This window comes from Callorhinus ursinus, unplaced genomic scaffold (assembly GCF_003265705.2).
Source record: "Callorhinus ursinus isolate GAN/ISIS: 27379988/994484 unplaced genomic scaffold, GSC_fseal_2.0 scaffold59, whole genome shotgun sequence".
NCBI classification, from domain to species: Eukaryota; Metazoa; Chordata; class Mammalia; order Carnivora; family Otariidae; genus Callorhinus; species Callorhinus ursinus.
The window spans coordinates 5,707,286-5,727,194 of record NW_027397121.1 but is presented as its reverse complement, the minus strand read 5'-3'; the positions used below and the strand labels follow the sequence as shown (position 1 = coordinate 5,727,194).

The window sequence follows — 19,909 nt, the reverse complement described above, 5'->3', positions numbered from 1 at the left end:
CATCATTGGTTAAAACTTCCAGTTTGAGTTTCTTAAAAGCAAAGCAAGAATTTAGCCACTTGTGAAACAATCTGAGTACAGAATCCTTTTAGAATGTTTTATCATTTATTTCTCCAACGACACCTAATCCAAGAGCACGTTTTTATTGTTATGTTAATCACCATACATTACATCATTAGTTTTTGATGAAAACTTCTGCATTCCCACACCAGGAGCAAAAGCACGTTTTTTAAAAAAAATGATTTCTGTTTTTGAGTCTCCTCAGAGCATCTCCTTGGTTGTCACAGAAACTGCTCTTTTTGTGCTTGTTTAATCGTTTATGTAATGTTTAATCAAATTTTCTGTTTTCATCAACAAATATACAGCCATCTTAAACAGTTTTAGAAATGATCCCAACTGATTCTTGGTAAGCGGAATACCCAGTGGTACGGTAGAAGCCGAAGACCCTTGGGTGTGCTCGAGAGAATTGGCTGGGAATGTGGGCATGAGTCCCCTGAGGGAATAGATGGTGTGCAGTTCGGTCAGCTAGCTAGAGGTCATTACTGGACTCGCGAGCTAGGTGTTGTGATCTCTGTTGCAGATGGCCCTGCTGATTCCACGGTCTGCCTCTCTTACCGCCTGCTGACCCTGCCCTGCAGGAGCCAGCTCTCTCAGAGGCCTGGGGCTTGACGACAGCACCACAGCCTCTAGGCCTCACCTCCACCTCTGCAGGGCTAAGTTGAGACCCTGCTTCCTCTCCTCTCTCTCCTCCCTCGGGTGTTGTCGTGGGTCCTCCGTGTTCTTGCCAAGGAGCTGCCTTCTAGAAAGGCGGCACCTCCCTCCCATGAAACGTTTTGTCCTAAATGGAGAAGCAGCCTCCAGCTGAGTGTCCAGGAAGTGAGCTATTGTTCACACAGCTCGTTCTAAACATTTTCTGCCAGAAGGAAGCCCTTTCCCTCTGGTTTGTCTTTTTTTTTTTTTTTAAACAAAACGAAACAAAACAAAAAACAACAAAGGAACCTGGGTTTTGATTAACTTGTTTTTAAGGTAGAATTCTGTTTATGTTGGAACCAGATGAATGTGAATCATGAGTGCAAACCCTTTCTAATCTCTATAAATTGAAGGGAGCAACCCAGTAGGACTATGTCGGCTGTTTGCCTGGCATTGGTGCTCTTACAAGAACCATAGACGTTTCTTAGGGTAAGCAAGACTTCCGTCTGGTCAAGTGGGTTCCAGAGTGAAAACTAAATGACTCTTAGGCTCAACCCTATTTTTCCAAGGACTTCATTTTAAAAATGTTCCTTAGTACTTTCTGCTATGGCCCCAGGACATGGCAGGGACACCAAAACTTCCTAGTAACAGGGACAGACAGACATTGCCTTTGGAGAAGGAGCAAATCTCATTTTCTGTGCTTACAGTAGCAAGAAACTTATCTTTACCTATAGGGTGATGTCTTTCAGGGAATGGATGAGTCACACAAAGACCCCACATCTTTTAGACAGTGCGGAGCTTGCTCAAGTGTCATAATCAATGAACTCCTCATCACAGCTCCCTCTGGGAACCAAACTCTGCCCTAGGACTTCTTTTTTTTTTTTTTTTAAAGATTTTATTTATTTATTTGACAGAGAGAGAGAGACAGCAAGAAAGGGAACACAAGCAGGGAGAGTGGGAGAGGGAGAAGCAGGGGAGGGAACCCGATGCAGGGCTCGATCCCAGGACCCTGGGATCCTGACCTGAGCCGAAAGCAGATGCTTAACGACTGAGCCACCCAGGCGCCCCTGCACTAGGACTTCTTGTACATCGTCCCACAACTTTACAGCGGCCCTGTGTTATGTCTCCATGTAGCCTTTGAAGAAACTGAGGCCTGAAGAGGGGTCGAGTCATTTACCCATGGCAATGATCCCATGAGTGAGGAATTTCTCCACACTTAATGGAAGAGGAAATTGAAAGAGAAGTTAAATGGCTTATCTAAGGTCGCACAACTAATTTTTAAAGATTTTAAAGTCAGGTTTTTTTTTATTCCAAAGTCCCAGTTCTTTACTGTGCAGACCCGTTCAGTGTTCTGAACCCCGTATATTTGAAATTGTGCTCTGAGCTTTAATAGAGTAGAAGCTAAGCCCTAAATAAGCTGGACAGCATGAGTTACAAAGACAATGAGTTGGGCACTAGTCGTGTATTTCTAGGACTCTGACCATGGACATTATTTAGCTTCTCTAGCGTTTCGTTTCCTCCTCTGTAAAGTGGGCAGAATCAGAGCTCTCTCCTGAGCTGGATGTGAGGATGAACCGAACCACTGGAAGGGCACTCAGCTGGTGCCCAGTGCAGAGTGTCCCAGTGACAGAATCTGGCCCCAGAACCTAATAACCCCGGAAAGCTCAAGTGCTAACATTGTTGATCAAAAGTACTTTCCAAGGAGAAGGGTTCCTTGCTGTGAGCACCTGAATTCAATTTTCAGGAACGATGACCTCCCGGAGTAGGAAAGGGATAATTTAATAAGCTCTCAACACAGTCCACCCACCTTTCCCTTGTTCCCTCAGTGTTCTGAGGGTGGATTTGATCTCATTTTATTGATTTCAGTCTATAGAGGCTACAAGCCCGTTCTCTTAGCTGAGTATTCTAATGTGCTGCTTCCCATGCTAAAGTTAAGTCACCAGCGGAGGGATCAGTGTCTTTTGAGTCGGATTAATACGAACCAGTTTCCCAGGGTTTGCTCATCCCTGGGAACACTGATAATTGAGTTTTCAGACCGTCAAGACTGGGGTTAGCCTGGGTTCCAGAATAGAGAAAGCCACACCACAACAGAGAAGCTGTGCTGAGAGCCCTTCACCGTGAAAGCTTGGTGACACGGAATAATGGTGAAGTCAGCTTTCCCACATTCCTTTCTGTTTGTTTCCTTTGCCTGCTGGGCATGTCTCTGCTTATTAGCATGTTGAGCAGAGTTCATTACAAATGGTGAAACTCAAATCAGTGTTGATCTTACAATTTATTATTCTCTGAAAGATTTGATCCTGAAAGAAATATTTTTCCCAGTATTTTATTATGAAAATTTTTGACATGCAGAAAACTTGAAAGAGACTTGAATAGTGGCTACCTATCTATCCGCCACCCAGAGCCTAGATTCTACAATTGCATTTTACTGCACTTGTTTTATCTCATATCTATCCATCCCTCAGTCCACTTAAAAATGGTTATTTTTTGATGCATTTCGAAGTAACTTGCAGACATCATACATTTCATCCCTAAACAGCTTAACCATGCATACTGTTAACTAGAGTTTGATAGATATCTGTTCATAGGGTTTTGGGGGAAGAGGCAGTAAAATGTATACAAAGTGAAATGCATAAGACTTAACTCTACCATTCCCTGAGTCTGTGTGACCCAAATTCCTATCAAGATGCAGAATATTGCCATAAACCCAGGAAGTTCCCTCATGCCCCTTCCCAGTCACTCCTTACCACTCCCTTACCCCCAACAACTACTCTTCTGAAATTTTTCCACCTCTGTAGATTAGTTTTGCCTGTTCTAGAACTTCATAAGTGGAATCAGTGCAGTGTGCGCACTTTTGTGTAAGGCTTGTTAAAAAGAAAACCACAGGTCCAAAGTGGCATCCCTTAGGCCAAGTCACCAGACTGGGGCTTAATTAACCTAACCTAATTGCACTTTCAACCTCCCCTAGAAATGTACCCTTCACGGGTCATTCTGGAATTTTTCTGGTCAGCACCAATTAGGTAATCTGTCACATTCCCCAAAGAAAGATGAGGTAATCTACCTACTAAGACCCATTTGTCCCCAAAGGAACGTGACCTCACCTGAAATAATCCTTTTTTCTGTTTTTGACTTCCTTGTCCTGCCTTTAAAATCCTTTCCCTTTCTGTAGCTCTTTGGAGCTCTTCCTCTACTTGCTAGATGGGATGCTGCCCGATTCATGAATCATTTAGCAAAGCCAATTAGATCTTTAAATTTACTCAGTTGAATTTTGTTTTTTAACGGGCTCATCTGAAGGATTTTAACTAGTGCTTTATAATGAATTTTGAGAACTCTGTCAACTTCGTTTATCTAACTTCCTATTTCGTAACTTCAGAGACAGTTAGGAGTGGTATGCTGCAGTAAAATCTCAGGGCAGCAATACATATGATTTTTTTTTTTTTACACCTTAAGTATATGTAATTTGGTGCTCCGAGTTTTGCATCTGACTCCCCTGATAGTATGAGGCAGATGTTCCCCTGCAGAATCTGAGGAGCCGGCAGATGTGGGGCCCTTTCCTGGGCCACACTGCTGAGGAAATGCATTCTGAATGGAAATTTAGGGTGTTTTCTTTGGGCTGGCTTAATCGATAGGCTGACAGCACAGCCAGTGTGCCTCTCTGCAAGAACGGGAGTGAGGGAAGGTTACTTGGTGGCGGTGGTGGTGATTGTGATAGAAAAACGAAGGCAGGTCCATGAAGCCGATTGCCCGGTGTGCCAGAGAACCGCAGCTTCCCTGAGGTGTGTGTCCTTCCTCCGCGTTCCTCCCCGCTCTCCGCAAACAAGCCTCCTCCTGGATAGAAAGTAGATTGCGTACATTGGAATAGAACCCAGATACATAATCCTCATTAATCTTTCAGATTCTTGTCCCACTTATTAAAGCCAGTATTTGGCACATAACCCAGAGTTATGTGGCAAGCAATAATAAAGTTAATTGGAATCTAGGTCTCCCAACTTTTTTCTTCTTTCAGCAGTTTCTTGGGGCTTAGAGTTAAAGATTGCCTGGGTAGCAAGCTGCTCTAGGGTGAGAAGGGCATTGGCAAGGGTTGTTGGCCCAGAAGGTCTTCCTCCCTGTCAAGGTGCCGCGTCTGGAGCATGCGCCGCTCCTGGCCAGCTGGGAGAAGTGGGGTGGCAGCAGCTTCGGGGGGCAAGGCCCAGTCAGTAAGCCAAGAGGTGTGTGAAAGGTAAAAATGAGGAAGGAGGAGAGGGGGTTTGGGGACTCAGGTGCCATGGGGAAGCAGGAGTGGCTCTGGCTTTCCCCTCTCCACCAGCCTCGCCTGGGGCAAGTGCACACTGGCTTTCCTGTGAGACCGTTAGCCTCACAAGCACAAAACACTGCTGAAACAACCACTTTTTGGTTCTCCCAGCCTGGGAGAAAGCGGGGGATTCAAGTGGGGGGTACAACCATAAATACAGCGGCAAGCTGCATGCCCCCCGTGATGAGACAAATGAAGCCCCCGCCAACAGTGTGCTCTGGGGAAGAGAAGTTCCTCATTGTTGACGGAGCTGCCGCCGCAGCCTCAGCCTCCTCTCGGCCTCCTCTCGGCCTCGGAAGGCCAGCCCTGAGCCTGTTGGCAGACAATGATTCATTCCCTGCGCTCTTCTCTCCTCCCCCACCCTCTCCTGCCTCCCTCTCCTAAAGGCAGTTGACAAGGTTAGAAAATGAGGACAAATAATTTACTTCAATCCATCTCTGTCTTTCCCGAGGCCTTGTGCAATTTGCTCGGGGGCAGGGGGGAGAGGGAAAAGAATAACCCCAGACCCTGGTCAGTGACCCTTTCTCAAATGCGGAATCAAAGCCTACTCTAGGCTGCCGGTCTGTCTGCTGCGAAGAGGCAGTGAAGACCAAGGTGGTGATGAATTCTTATGTGGCTTCAGGGCCCGGGAGTGCAGCTGTCAGCCGTCTTTAGGGCTCCTTGCCCAGCTGGAGGAGCCAGCCGACTGGCGCATCAGCGGTCACCTGATGGCACGGGCACAGCAGCCAGAGAGACTGAGGTGCTTAGGGCTCAGTTCCTCAGCCCTGTGCTCCGAAGAATGGGGAGCACGGTCCAAGCAAGGCCATCTGGCCAGAGGAGAGGGTCTGCCCCTTGGTACCCCAGCGCAGGAAGCTCGAGCTCCCCGGGGAGCAGGCTCGGCCACCCATGGCACTTCGCAGAAGTGAGAGGTGTGCCATCGGCAAGGAGTTTGGGATTCTGCCACGGAGGAGGGCTCCAGTCCCCTCACCTGAAAAACGGGTTAATATGTTTGCTTGGCAGTGAGTTGAGGCTCTGCTCGACTGTTGAGGGAAAGGGCCAGCTGGTAGGGGTAGGGTGTGAGATGGCTGTGCAGCAACCCAGGGAGGTTGGAGAAAGATGGACATGAGGGCAGGGGTGTTGGAGAATCCAAACTGGGGTCCAGAAGTGTTGGCTGCCTTTCTTCCCTTACCGTAGCAGTGAGGTGACTAGCCTGATGTGGGCATTTAACAAAGTCTAGCTGTTCGTCTTTGTCACCGGCCGCCTCCAGCGGGCCAGCTCTGCCTGTGCATGGCGCCGTGTGGGATCTAAAGACACAGTATGAATCAGGGTCCTTACCCTTAGTGGTTCTATATTGTCTGTGGGACACATCACAAAACAGTGAATCAGGGAAGTCACAACACAAACCAGAGTGTGTTTCTGGGCCAATAAGGTATTAAGCATTGGGGCAGAGAAGGAGAGGCAGAAGGGGTCTCTAGCCCTGGTGGTACAGGCCCAGGAGGACTGGTATGTATTTTCCAACTGGTGGGAGGGAGCCCCTAGGGAGCTGAGAGCTCCCCAAGCAGCAGAAGGAGGATTGGAAGGGAATGCCTGACATCAAGAGCCAAATTTAGTGGCTGGTGAATTGCAAAAACCTCTCCCTTCATGTTCCCCTTTGCTCCAAAAGGAGGTAGGAGGAGGTGATCCCTTTTCCTTCCTTCTCCCCATTAGGCCTCCCTTACGGGCATGTTGACCAGACTGATTACTGCTCTCCCAATATTTGGCTACAAATGGGAGCCCCTGAACATAGCCATTCCTTCTAACTTCTGGAAGGGAGGTTTAACATAGGCCTTGGTGCCAAGTTGCACCAAAGCTCATGGTTCTCCTGTGGACTCCCTGTGCCTAAAGAAGTGTTTCTGCCCGCAACAGCAGTCTTCTCCCTCCCCTAGCTCCTGATAGCCAGTGAAAAGACTAGTGTAATCTGACTTGTTCCTGGAAGCCAGGATATAGTGATAGAGAATGCAGGCCTCTTTATCTCTATACAGAATATCACCTCCCACTGCCAGCCTTTGAGCACCCAGGAGCCTGTGTTCTTTTTTTTTTTTTTTAAAGATTTTATTTATTTATTTGAGAGAGAGAGAGAATGAGAGATAGAAAGCACGAGAGGGAAGAGGGTCAGAGGGAGAAGCAGACTCCCCGCTGAGCAGGGAGCCCGATGCGGGACTCGATCCCGGGACTCCAGGATCATGACCTGAGCTGAAGGCAGTCGCTTAACCGACTGAGCCACCCAGGCGCCCCAGGAGCCTGTGTTCTGAACAAGTACCTGTCAGCAGACCTCAACAGCAGTGTCTCGAGTGTTTGTATTTGTTCTTGTTCTCAGCCACGTGGGGAATATGTTTTATACATCCATGGTGGGGCTGGGAGGGGAGAGTCTAAATAGGATAACCGTGAATGCATTCTGAAAATGGAGTATTTCCAAGCATTTTTAAAATACATGCATCCATTATGGTGCTAAATTTCAGGCCTTACTTTACCAAACAGAAACAGAAGTTCCCTATAGCGTTTACGTGAAGTGCAGGATTAAAGTATGGGCATTGTCTGTCTCTCCCCCAAGATGTCACTGACCCTACACAACAGAAAAGAGAACACTGAACTGTGCCCTTCCATGACATTCCATCTGCCTCTTTCTCCCCTGAGATGCAGAACATTTCTGGGAAAACAGCCTAATCAGATTGATTTTTTTTAACTCAAGCCTAAATGGTGAAACTTAGCAAAGTATATAGATCAGAATGGTATCTCTTTTCTCTGACAGCTCCTCTTTGTCTAGACTGAAATGACCATATTCTGTCTCTGCTGGTTCTGGGCCATGGAGGGTGTGGCAGAGACAGAAGATGCGCTCCAGCTCCTCTGTGTCTCCCAGGCCCAGGCTGAGGGGCTGGGCAGGATCACAGCCCCAGGCAGTCCAGTGCTTATGGTGTCAGGCCAGGCACCTGCCAGTCTCTGCCCACATAGGACCTCCTCACTGCCACGTTCCTCCTAGCCCTGTGTCACCACCAAGGCAGGAAGCGGTGCTGGGTTGTAAGCTGTCCATCGACTGCTGGGTATTCCTGGTTCCTCTATAAACTAGAATCTTCTCAGCTTGACTTAGCTACTACAGTTCACAGGATAGCAAAGCATAGTGTATAGTTTCCATGAAACAGTTGTGAGTGTCCTTGTGCACGCTGCCAGAGGGTGGGCTGTGGAAATGTGGGCTGTTCCTGGCCCTTTGTAGTTGGTGTGAGGGTGACTCCTGGGGCAGGCGGGAAGGAAGGAACAGAGCAAAGAAGCAGCAGGGTGTTCTACTCTGTTCACTCTGATTTCAAAAGGCCCTTTGGTAAAATCTCATGAATTGGGCCAGGAGATGTTGATTGGTTAGGTCCACTGGGGCTTTGGGTGTCTGGTGATTATGAGGACAATGAAACATGTACTGTAGGTGACTTGACTTTATATGAAAAGCTACCTTGGGGCTTGGGATCATCCCCCATTTCAGCTCTTATCCTCCCTTGATACTCTGCATGGCCTTGGGAAAACAGCTTTTCCACTACTGGCTCTGAGTAAATGGAACCTCCCCCCTCCACCACTTCCTTTCATTCATTCAGTGAGTTGCCTGTTTAACAAGAGCCAGGCCCAGGGGGTAAAATGACAAGTAAAACATGCTTTCTTCCAACCCTCATGGTTCTTACAGTGGTGATTCTCCCACATACACTCTCTTTGGCCTGAAAGACGGATCCCTAGCCAGGTGGAACCATTCCAGGGATAAGGACCCATCTTCCCCTCCATGTAGGAAAAAGTTTTCTCACTTTGAGCACCTTACTTTTTTTTAAGATTTATTTATTTATTTATTTGAGAGAAAGCATGAGCAGGGGGAGGGGCAGAGGGAGAGAGAGAATCTCAAGCAGACTCCCTGCTGAGCACGGAGCCAGACACGGGGCTCCATCTCAGGACCTTGAGATCATGACCTGAGCCAAAATTAAGAGTTGGACACCCAACTGACTGAGCCACCCAGGTGCCCCTGAGCACCCTATTTTTCTCCTATAAATATAGAATAGGACAAGGAAGGCACATCAGCAGATATGTAGGGAGTGCCCGCTCTTTGCCCAGCTGGGAGGCTTCTGTGATCTGAGTAATCCAGGCTTTGGGACCTTTGCACTGATGTGTCATTCAGTGCAGCCGGGGGTGGGGGAGCAGCTTGGCCTGGAAGGGAAGAGCTGTCGGCAAATATCCCTAAGCCTTTCGTGAGGAAGAGGAGGTGCTCTAGGGGAATAACCAGACCAATGGGTTGAAGTTGGATAAAAAAAGATTCGAATGTATAAAAAGACAGATGTTATAAATTGGTGCTTTCTGCAGATAGGGCGAACTGATGGGGAGAGTTAGCAAGCGCCCCATCTCTGGAAGACCTTTAGCAGAATTGGACATGGGGTTGGAGTTGGGATTATATGACCTGTGGGGTCCCTGCTGCGAACTCAAGATTTTGTGCCTGGAAGAACTGTCAAGAGAGAACTAGGAGGATTTGTCCTACAGGTACACTTGTACACGTGTGCAAACATGGCTGTAGAACAGTGTTCGTCATGGCGCTATTGAGAATGCGAAAAGATTGGAAACTACACACGTGCCCACCAGGGGATTGGTTAAATAAATAGCCACACACTGGATGACACACCTCATCCATTTAAAAAAAAGAAAAAAAAGAATGTTCTTATGAACTGTGGAAAGAACTCCAAGATATATTATTAAATAGAGAAAGCAAGATGCAGAACAGCATATATAGACTGCCTCTGTCAGTATGGGGGTAGGATATCTTCAGATGTTTGCTCACATGGGACTGCAACCCATCTAGAAGCATACTTGAGAAACTGGTTATACTGGTTGCCTGCAGACAGGCGAGCTAGACAGCTGGGAGACGGAGATTTTCCTCTGAATAACCTTTGTACTCTTTGAACCTTGAATCATGGAGATGTAGGACTTGTCAGAAAACACAAGTAAGAATATTTTTTTTTAACTTTAAAAATAACGGGGTTTTACTAGTTGGAGCTCTGAGGCAAACAGAGGGGAAGTGGAAAGCAAACGAGCCTTTGACTGGGCACCTGCTGTGAGCCAGGTCTTTGGCCGGATGCTTGATGGACTGGCTACTTTCAATCCACACAACAGCTCTTTATTATAGGAGGCAAGACGCACTCCCATTTTTGTAGATTTAACACTGAGGCTGGGAAAGGATGGAAGTGCTTGCCTGTCCGCTTGGGTGGGCACTATACCAGGCTGCCTGTTGAAGGAGGCAACTCTTGGAATGGGGCAAGGCGGGGGGCGGGGAGTGTGGAAGCCAAAGAAAGTGATGCGCTAGGAAGGGAAGGAGAAAGGCATTTTCTTCAAGGGGCGGGACAGACCTGCTGTAGCGTTGCCCACTTCTATGCTGGCCTCTCCGCCGTGGGACCAGTAAGCAGAGGCACACCTCCACTTACGCCACAGGTCAGCTGTGTTGTGTTTCTCTTGGCTTTTGCTGAGCTCAGGGATGGAGTTCCCAGTACGTGTTCACAGGCAGTCAGGTGACTGCTGGAGCCGGCAGGCATTTCTGTGGCCAGAGGAAAATAGCCACAGCTCCTGGCTGCAAAGGGAAGGATGTGTTCTTCTGCTGGGTGTCAAATGCGCCATCTTTGTCTGCCAGCTGGAGACTGGATGGAAAGTTGGTGGTGGTGGTTTTTTGTGTTTGTTTGTTTGTTTGTTTGTTTGTTTGTTTGTTTTTTGATTGTCAGACCCAGGCTCCTCACTTGCACTTAGAGGAAAACGCACCCAAGCTCTGGTACAAAAGATTCTCTTTCCTTTCTTTTTTTTTGGAATAAGAGCCATGAATGAGCTCATTATCGCTGCAACCCAAAAGAGGAGGAGGAGAGGAAGAGAAAAGAGAAAGTGGCCTCCTCCTTACTGCCCTGCCCCTGGCCAGGTTTCCTGGAGTTGGGGGCTTGGCTCTGGCTCAGGGTGACCAAAGCCAGATGGCTGGAACAGGTGGTCCATACAGAGGGCAGTGCTGGAGACATTGGTTGCTTCGAGACCAGCTTGCTCTGCTACGATCCGGAGGAAGGATATGTTTCTGTACCTTCAGGGAGCAAAATATTCTCTGATCAGAGTTATATGCCTGCCTCACTTTGACTTCTACGAGGCTCCCATGTTCAGGTTCTCTGCTTGTCTCAGCTCTCAAAATTGTCCTCAGCCCTCAGAGCTGGCAGCCAGGCAATATTAATTATCTGTTGAATGCTAGCATTTGCCAGGCACTGCTCTAGGCACTTGGGGTGTCGCATGTAACCAAGTTGGCCAAGTCTCTGCTCTCATGGAATTTAAATTCTGGTGTGAGCAGTGAAATGTGCCAGGCCTGGCCTGCTGTTGCCCCCTGTGCCCCGTTTCTGCTGAGCTGGGGGAACTGCCGCAGGGAGCGATACATAAATGCCTCGGAAGGAAGATTCGCCGGCATTTCCAGCAGCTGAGCTCAGGTTGTTTCCCACTCCCTCTCCTCGGAGCCTGTCTTTTGCCCCCATTAGGCTGTGGTCACAGAAAGGCCTTTCTTGATCTGAGCGGCAAAGAGTTCTGATCCGTCGCAGGTTGGTGCTGGACCTTGGAATTATCTGGAAGAGACCTGGAGGGCCTCCCCCACCCTCGCACCCCGCCGTGGGTGCTGATGGTGAGCTGGCAATGTTTAACCTGAGCCTGACAACCTCTCCTTTTTGTTCCTCTTTCTTCTTTTCCAGATTGAGAAAATCATGAGCTCTATTGGCGAAGGGATTGACTTTTCTCAGGAACAGCAGAAGATCTCAGGTATCGTACCAAGCAGCCATTTTCTCTGTGGAACACAGACCTTTGGCTCCTTTCTGGCTCAGGTTTTTTTTCCTCTGACCCAGAAGACAGACATGTGGTGGGTGAGAAAGGTCAGCCTCAGCCCGCACTATGCTCCTGCAGTTCAGAACCTCACATATCTGTATGGCCCACCGAGCTGTTATTTTAGAGTTACGACACTTTTGACAGATCGGAGGGGAGTTGCATTTTAGGCCCACCTATTAGGAAGGTTTTGTTGTTTTTTTTTTTAAAGTTAATGGTTGTCACTTATCTGTAATTATGTCTGTAAACATAGGCTTTCTCGATCGGCTTAAATTGGAGTGCACATCAGCGTTGGTCTGTCCAGCTTCCCAGACAGCTCTGGCACTAGCCCTTTGTGAGAAAGTAGCTTGCGTTTGCCTGCTCCATGCCAGTGGCAGAGCATTGGCTCAGATCAGTAGGGTCAGACTGTTAGCCTGCATCACCTGGAGGGGGTGGCTTTGCTGCCCCTCCTTATGTCTTTTTCTGCATTTTTCCATTTACCTAGTCACTCATCATTTTTACTCCAGATCACTGCCACTCTGGGCATGCTTTTCTTTTCAAAGCCTAAGGGTGAGGTCGGCCTCAGTTTCCTTTGTTTGAAGTGGGCACCTAGAGAGGCCGTATCTGAGCTGTTTTTCTTGATAATAGAATTGTGGTTGTATTACTTTTCTTAGCCGAGGTGACATTTCTAAAGGTGTCTCTTTGCCAGAGCAAGTCTCATACCCCTTCCCCCAAGCATCTGTAGACCCCCTGCCACCAGAACTCCCAGGCTGAGAGCAGCTCCGTGGGGCTTGGCCTCTTCCTGTCGTTGAGAAATGCCTCTCTAACTGAAGGGGTGGGATTCCCTGCTCATTCAGGAGGCTCCAGCCTGGATTGGCCTCCTAGCCCAAGTGACACCTCTAGTTGCAGCTCAGGGAGAAAGGAGCTGCTGAGGCCGAGGTGCTTATGGAAGGAGTATGGGCTCTGAAGCCTCAGCCCTGGGTTCAAATTCTGCTTCTGGATACTTACAGGTCTTGGGTGAGTCACTTAATCTCTCTGAGCCCGCAATTCCCGAGCTACAACATTTGGTAATAGTACCTACCTTATAGGTTTGTTGGGAATGAGTACTAGATACAAAAACTTGAGCAAAAGAGGTAAGTGGTAGCTCTGCTCATCTTTTGTCCATGAAATAATTACTTAGTCATATTGAAAAACCTAGAGAAGAGGAACATCTGCTCCCCTGGCTTGTCTCCCTCCACCACTTTTCCAGCTGGGGTCCTGGAGCCTCCTCCCTCCAGCAACCTTGTTTCCCTGGCTCCTAGCAGAGAGGGCCCAGCCCAGTTTGGTCCATCTCTTTCAGTCTTGGATCATGCTGGGATCTGTAGAGGTGGCTCTTCTGGCTAAGAGTTTGTGGCTCTGTTTCCATGTGCTGACTCCACACTCAGATAAACAATCTCACACTCTGTTGTGTAGGGCTTTATCAAGAGTCAAGTGTTTGATGGCAATAGATGCTCAATACCGAGACAAACACCATTGCTAGTTTTCAGAGCTGTGCTTTGGGTCAGCCAGGAATGGGATCGATAGTCAGTTCAGTTGAAGCTGCTTTCTGCTTCCCTGTACCCCTCTATGTCCAAGGAGCGCATGTGCTTGAGAGTTTGGGTCAGAGCAGGCCATTACCTCTCAACTTTGGTAAATTAGGAGATGTGGCAGCACCTCTGGAAAACACATTTCTGGAAGAGCCCTTCTCCTTCAGGGTGGTGACACTGAGCTCTTTCCTTGCCCTGTGGGTCCTACCCACCAGTTCTTACCCCCACAGACTGGATCCCAGCGTACAGCCCTGTGTTAGCACCGCTGAGTTGAGCCATCCTCCATACAGCAGCTTAGGAGAGTCCAGGGTGGGCACACGAGAACGGCCACCCGAACAGAGGGTGCGTCCACCCGTGCCACAGAGAGACCCAGCCCCCTGTGTCTGGACTGCTGCCAGTCCAGGAAGCATGGAGGGAGTAGACTCAGCTCTGCCCCTGAACTCTGTCTTCCACCCGATGGGTCAGGAGGGGGCTTTCCCCAGGACCTCAGGGAGCACCAGCTTTCAGCTCAGACGAGAGCAGAATTCTCGCTTATTTTGGATAGTCAATAGCAGGGTCCAGATTGTCCTTAGGCTTCTGGCTCTAGGAGAAGAGGCTTGGGCTCTAGCGTTGCCAGCCTGGGAGGAGGAGGAGCAGGCCACCCGGCAGGCAGCCATTAGCTAAGCACAGGATCGCTCAGTGTGACTGGTTTCGCAGAGGATCCGGTCCTGAAGGGCGAGACCCTACGTGGAACTGGAGTCTTACTCTTGTCTTGGGCCTTGGGAACCTGAGCTTCCAGCACTGGAGCTAGTTACCTGAATCCCCAACAGACAGGTTTCACAGCTCATTCCACTGTCAGGGGTCCCGGGAGGGGGAGCCTTCCCACTAGCCCAGGCCTCTGGCTGCCTTCAACAAAGGCCTGTCTGTCAAGCAGCGGAAGAGATCACTTGCTTTCGTTTGCTAAAGCCAACTGTTTTAGCTGTTGAGTAGCCGTTCACTGCAGGCTCCTCTGGGGCCTGATCTCCCTGCACACAGAGCCCCCTTCTTCACCAGGGCCATCTACAGCATGTTGCGCTATAGGCATCCCCCAGCACGTTTAGAGGGTGGCATGTGGGTCCTGGGTCTTTGTCTCTACATGTTACATTTTCTGTCTTCACAGCTGTACTTGGGGTTTGGGCCTTTTCCTTGGTGCCTCCCCTTCCATGCCCTCCTCCTCTAGATCGTGAGGAGCCTGCTCTGGGCCTGGTGCTTCTCCCCTGGGTTCCAACGGGCCCAGAGAGAAGTCTCTTCCCCAAGGTGTTGAGTACGCTTGCTTACCTGAGGAATATTAGGTGTACTGTCTTTATTGTTGTCGCTGGTTTTGGGGTGCCCCAATGGCTTGTCCTCTTGGCAGGGAGGCACAATCTTTCTCATGTGGTGAGTTGGGGCGGGGGTCACTTCACCTGTGGGCTGTGCCCTCAGGGCCGTGTCACTCCTCTGTCCCCTTCCCTGGCTGTCCTAGAAACTATTGGCCCAAACTGTAGGAATGTGCCTTCTCTGTCCCCGATAAGCTATTTCCAGCCCCTTGAGCTGCAGGTAGAGTCCCCATCTCCGCTTTTCATATGCATGTGTGCCGGCTGACATGAGATGCCGGGGAACCTGTCATTTTGCTCTGGTGCTTGTGCTGCTGTGTCCTCCTCCCTCAGTGGCGGCGGCAGCAGCAGCAGCGGCAGCTTCTGCTCCGATGTCCGATCCCTGATGTATTTTCCTGAGCGTGGAAGGGAGGAGGGTGGGGAGGGGAGAAGGGGAGGGCCAGACATTATGAGAGCGAGTGAGGGCTGTGGGGCCGGCAGCAGGCAGCGTGGAGCCCAGGAGCCTCCAGACAAAGCACTCTGCTGCGGTTCCGTGAGCGCACACATCCACCGGGAGCAGGCAGGACCACAGCTGCCCGGCTGAGGGATTACAAGCAGGAATGAATCAGCAGCCGGGGACACTTGACTTCATGGGCACACAAGAGCCCGCCGCCTAGGTTCCCTGGAGCAGTCAGCCCCACTCAAGGGCAGGGGACCCAGCGTCTCGGAGTGCTGCCGCAGCGTGCATCGGGAGGCCGCTGGGTCCCTGACCACCAGCTCTTCTGCAGAGCCCAGGACAGTGGGTCACCCGGGGCTCCTAGACCACCAAGCCAGTTGGCTTTGACCTGCCTTGAAGGGCAGAAAGTGCCAGGAAAACAACAGAATGACTTTCACCGTGTCAAGAGTTCTCTGGAGGTGATGTTTTCGTAGTTAGTTCTTCTTTTTCCTCCCTTCCTCTTTTTTTTTTTTTCCTTCTTTTATCTGTTCTTGCCCAGGAGAACCAGAGAAGTAGGTGGGGGTTAAGCGCTCAGCTCAGGTCTGCAGGGAGGGCTGAACTCTGTTCCTCCCCACCCCACCACACGCCCCTGTCCGGCGCGAGGAGCAGAGCAGATACATGTCGTCCCTTCCCCACTTGCCCTCCGAGGAGAACGTCAAGGTCCGGAGACCCTGGGAAGACAGTTGCTGTCTTTATCACTCAGCCAAAGAGAGAACAGCGCCGAACGTGAATAGACTTAAGCCGCCACAGCTCAGCTGACAGAGGACCGCTTCCTTTTCCCCTTTCTTTCATCGGGCTGGGTTTTGTCTTCTTTAGCCAAGAACTGGATCTGCCTGCCTGCTTTCCCCCTGAGCAGGCAGGCGAGTCACAGGAACAGCCACTCTCAGAAGAGGAAAATGAATGCCCAGCCCCGACAAGAGAGCCCGGCCCGGGAAGGCAGCCCTTCGGACAGCGCCCTGGCGCGGGAGACGCCCCGCTCGCCAGCAGCCAGAGTCTAGCTGTGGACTGGGCTCCTGGCCCCGCCGGCCGCGCAGCCTGAAGCAGCGCGATGTCGCTGTCACAGCCGATCCACACCTGAGCCCGATTCCCGGGCCGCGGCCCAGGCGCTGCGCTCTTGGCCCCTCTGCCTTGAGCCTCTGAGCACAAAGGGCTGGTGGCCATGGTTTGCTTATTCCGGGACTGCTGGGGGAAAACAAGTAAAAGTCTCTTTTCTCCCCCTGCCGGGTTCTGTGCTGCTTGCATTGCATGTGCTGGGTCCCCGTGAACCGCCGCCACTGCTTCCCTCCCGGAGCCCTCGCTGTGTGCCTGTGTCCCTCAGCTGCATGAAGATGCGTGCGCCCTCCTGGCCAGTGTGTGCTGCAAGGTCACAGGACTTGCCCCTCGCCCACGGCCCCACGGGGGCTCCAGAAGTTGCATGGATGAGAGGAGCCCCCCAGCCCCTCTAGTGCCTATGGGAACAGACTTCCTGAAATACCTCAGTGTGAACGCTGACGAGGAACTCCCCTCCGACCTGTGGGCGGCAACCGTGCATGTGCCACCGCAGCCCCGGAGCAGCTCGGACTGAGGGGGGCGGGGGTGTGTGTGTGTGTGCAGCCCGGGCCGTCCTGCCCTTGGCCTGCACCCAGAAGAGGAGCTGCAGGTCCTCTGCCCTCTGGTCTCTTGTACATAGTCGGGCGGCTTTATGGTAATGACTATGATGTGGCAGTGCCATCTGTCTTCCTCAGAGTGCCGCTGCTACCGCCTTAATGGTTTTTCCCTTTTCAAGCGTCTGCCGGTTCCTCTCTCGTCAGGTTCACGGACGCTGGAGCAGAGCGTCGGGGAGTGGCTGGAGGCGGTGGGGCTGCAGCAGTATGAGAGCAAGTTGCTTCTGAATGGCTTTGACGATGTCCGCTTCCTGGTAAGTGCCCGGAGGCCTCCTCAGGGGTGGGGTGCAGCCCTGCGGAACCAGGCTTCTCTGATCTCCCGTGGCCCCTGCTGGAGTGTGGAACAGTACGTAGACCTGTATCCCAGAGAAGCGTGAAGGAAGTGACTTAGACATCCAGGAAATCAGCCGAGTGTCGTGTGCGTTCTTTTTAAACTCTGTTCCCTTCAACTCTGCTCCCCGAAACAGTTCGGTCGGACGGGCTCTTTACAAGTCTGTGTCCAGAGAGGTAGGGTACCTGACCACAGACCTTTGCCCCTTGCTGGTCCCCCTCTCAAGCTTCAGACCATGTGCTATGCAGTGAGGCCTCAAGGCCATCTTGTTCTGGGTCAGACACTGGGAGTTTTGATGGACGGGACAGCCCGGTTCCCTGTGGTGACTCCCTGTCCCATCTCTGTTGGATACCAGAAGTTTCCTTTATTGTCCAGCAGAAAGGCCTCTTCCCTGCCCAGCCCAGGCCAAGCATCCAGGGTGGGGAATGTGGCCATGCAGCCTCAGGGAATCCTAACCTCAGGGATGGCCCAGAGAAGAGGCTGAATTGGCGGTTGGAAGGATTGGTTGCTTTTCTGAGGTATCATTTTATACTGTCTTCTTATACAACGCAAGATGTCAAAGAAAAAGAAAAATGTAGGTGTTTTTCCTCAGGCTGCCTGTGGAGTCTGGGCCTGGCTGGGACCCTGGACTTAGGATCCAGTGCTCCTTCTGTCAGTCCAGAAAGTAGTTCAGGCAGGGTACCCATGAGCTTCCCTCTCCTGGAAGCCTTTCAGGAGATGGTGAAGTAAAGGAGTTGGGGTCAGTCAGCCCAGAGCTCCTAGCTCCAGTGTGGGTCCCTGTGGGTTTCCCACTGATAGGCTTGCATTTGGTGCTTTCTGAATAACAGCTTGCCTAGGGTGCTGGACTGTGGCTGCCGGGAGGAACCCTCACTAGGACAGGCTTGCCTTACCTGGGCCATCTCCATCTCCAGGGCAGACAGTAAAATCTATAGCAAACCACCCTTCCAAAGCCAGCTTAGGGCCAGTTATTTTTCAGCTTTTAAAAATCTTAGGTTTTTAAATAGTAATTTTTTTTAAGTTAACCTGGGTATATTTATGGCTCTTATAACTTAATCCCTGACTCCCCATGGTCCTGGGGGAAGGCCGACAAACCCAGGATAGAGGTGGGGGTTCAGCCAGTGAGCTGGGGCAGTTGGCCTCTGGTGCTGAGTGCTGAGGGACCTTCCCTTTCCCAGCACGCCCCCTACACCAGACCAGCTGTCAGACAGGCAAGGGGTGGGGGCTGTGGACTTCACAGTGTCCCCCTCCCTGTGCTTCAGTATTTTAGAGGCTGAGCTCTTGACTTCTCAACTCTCCTTCTGCTAATTTTGGAAAGGGTAAGGTTCCCAACCTTTGAACATCAAGACTCTTAAAACCGCTTCCCTGCCCCTCCCTGTGCTCATGCCCAGAAAGTAGCTAGGCGGGCATCTTGGTAAATCTGGCCCTGAGCCAAACATCCACACAGGATGCAGGGCCTCTATTAGAATGTGTCTCTTTCTTTCGGGGAAGGACACTCATCAAGGGAGGCCCGTAGCTCAGTCTTTCCAGGACCTTTTTTAGGCTCCTCCTGTTGCCCTGGGCACGAGCTGTTCCTTGTCACTGCTCTCTCGTTTCCGGCGGGGCACTGGCAGGTGGAGTCTGTACGGGAAAGAATGCTGATTACACCTCAGTTGAGCCTGTTACTTCTGATATCTAGAGTGGCCTGAGTAGCCATGCAAAGCATCCTGGGTAATTGCATGTAAATTGCCAGATGGACTGTAAGGCTAATTGTTTTAGCAACCAGAAAAAAGGAAAAAACATACAAGAAGGGGGCATTTTTATTTAGAAACATTCTCTCGGTGCATATGGTATAATTTCCGTAACGTTAGCTGTGGTATATGTCCATGTAGTTGGGTTTTCAGTACGTTGCAGATGTTTTTCTTGGTTCTGAAATGCCCGGGAGAGTCTTCTGCAAGATGCGCAAGTAGCTCCCAGGGAGCCGGGCTCTCGAGGTAGGAGGAACACATGGACACGGAGAGTGTTTCACAGACAATGCGCTGCTGTGGCATTCCCTGTGACGGGTCCCACAGTTCCGTGTCAGGGTGGGTGGGGCTCCACCATCGTGTGGGTCTCATCATCTGTACCTGATGCCCTTCCAGATAATCTTGGCCCTGATGCTCTCCAGTGACAGGGGATTCACCACTTTACAAAGTAGTAGCCGCTCGTTCTTTGTGTTGCTCAGGCTGAGCCAATATCTGTTTCCTTGTGGTTTCTGTCCCTTGGCCCCAGGTGTACCTTTTGGGCCACAGAGAACACACTTACGCCCCTTAGAAAATTGAAGACTTTCTGTCATGCCCTCCTGGGTCTTGTCTACGCCAACATCCTCTTATTCTGGGCTGTTCTTCCTGTGATGGGATGACTGAGCTGGACCAGCATTGCACCTTGAACTTTATTCACACTCCCTTGCCTATAGGCAGAAAGCACCTTCGATTTGGAGGGGTCACAGCCAGGGCAGTGGGGGCTGCCAGGTGTTCCCTCAGCTGATCCGGCCTACGCCAGGCCCTGGGAGACAGGGCCCAGGAATCTGGCTCCCGCCTCTGCCAGCCAGCCCAGCACGCTGGCTCATACATCACAGCCAGTTCCGTTTTTCACCCCGAGTCTTGTCCATGGGAAATGGGCTTTCTTAGGAGAAGGGAGGAAATGCATTTGATCAACACGGCAGGACAGTTGGTAGCTCCACGCGTGCTGGTGCAGGTCTCCCTGTCTAGGGACTGAACCTGACCTCCCTTCATGG

General features: G+C 50.7%; 1 protein-coding gene across 10 annotated transcripts in view; it reads left to right on the top strand.

The window, feature by feature from the left end:
* Positions 1 to 19,909, top strand: part of ANKS1A (ankyrin repeat and sterile alpha motif domain containing 1A) — a 176,345-nt gene that overhangs the window by 133,006 nt on the left and 23,430 nt on the right. For 9 of the 10 annotated variants that reach the window (XM_073884770.1, XM_025862434.2, XM_073884769.1 and 6 more), the window contains 2 exons: positions 11,707 to 11,773; positions 16,974 to 17,080. In XM_073884770.1, the coding sequence (XP_073740871.1) occupies positions 11,707 to 11,773; positions 16,974 to 17,080 (174 nt within the window). Of the gene's footprint in view, positions 1 to 11,706; positions 11,774 to 15,226; positions 17,081 to 19,909 lie in introns of those variants that run through there. The other variant, XM_073884775.1, reaches the window with a different exon arrangement.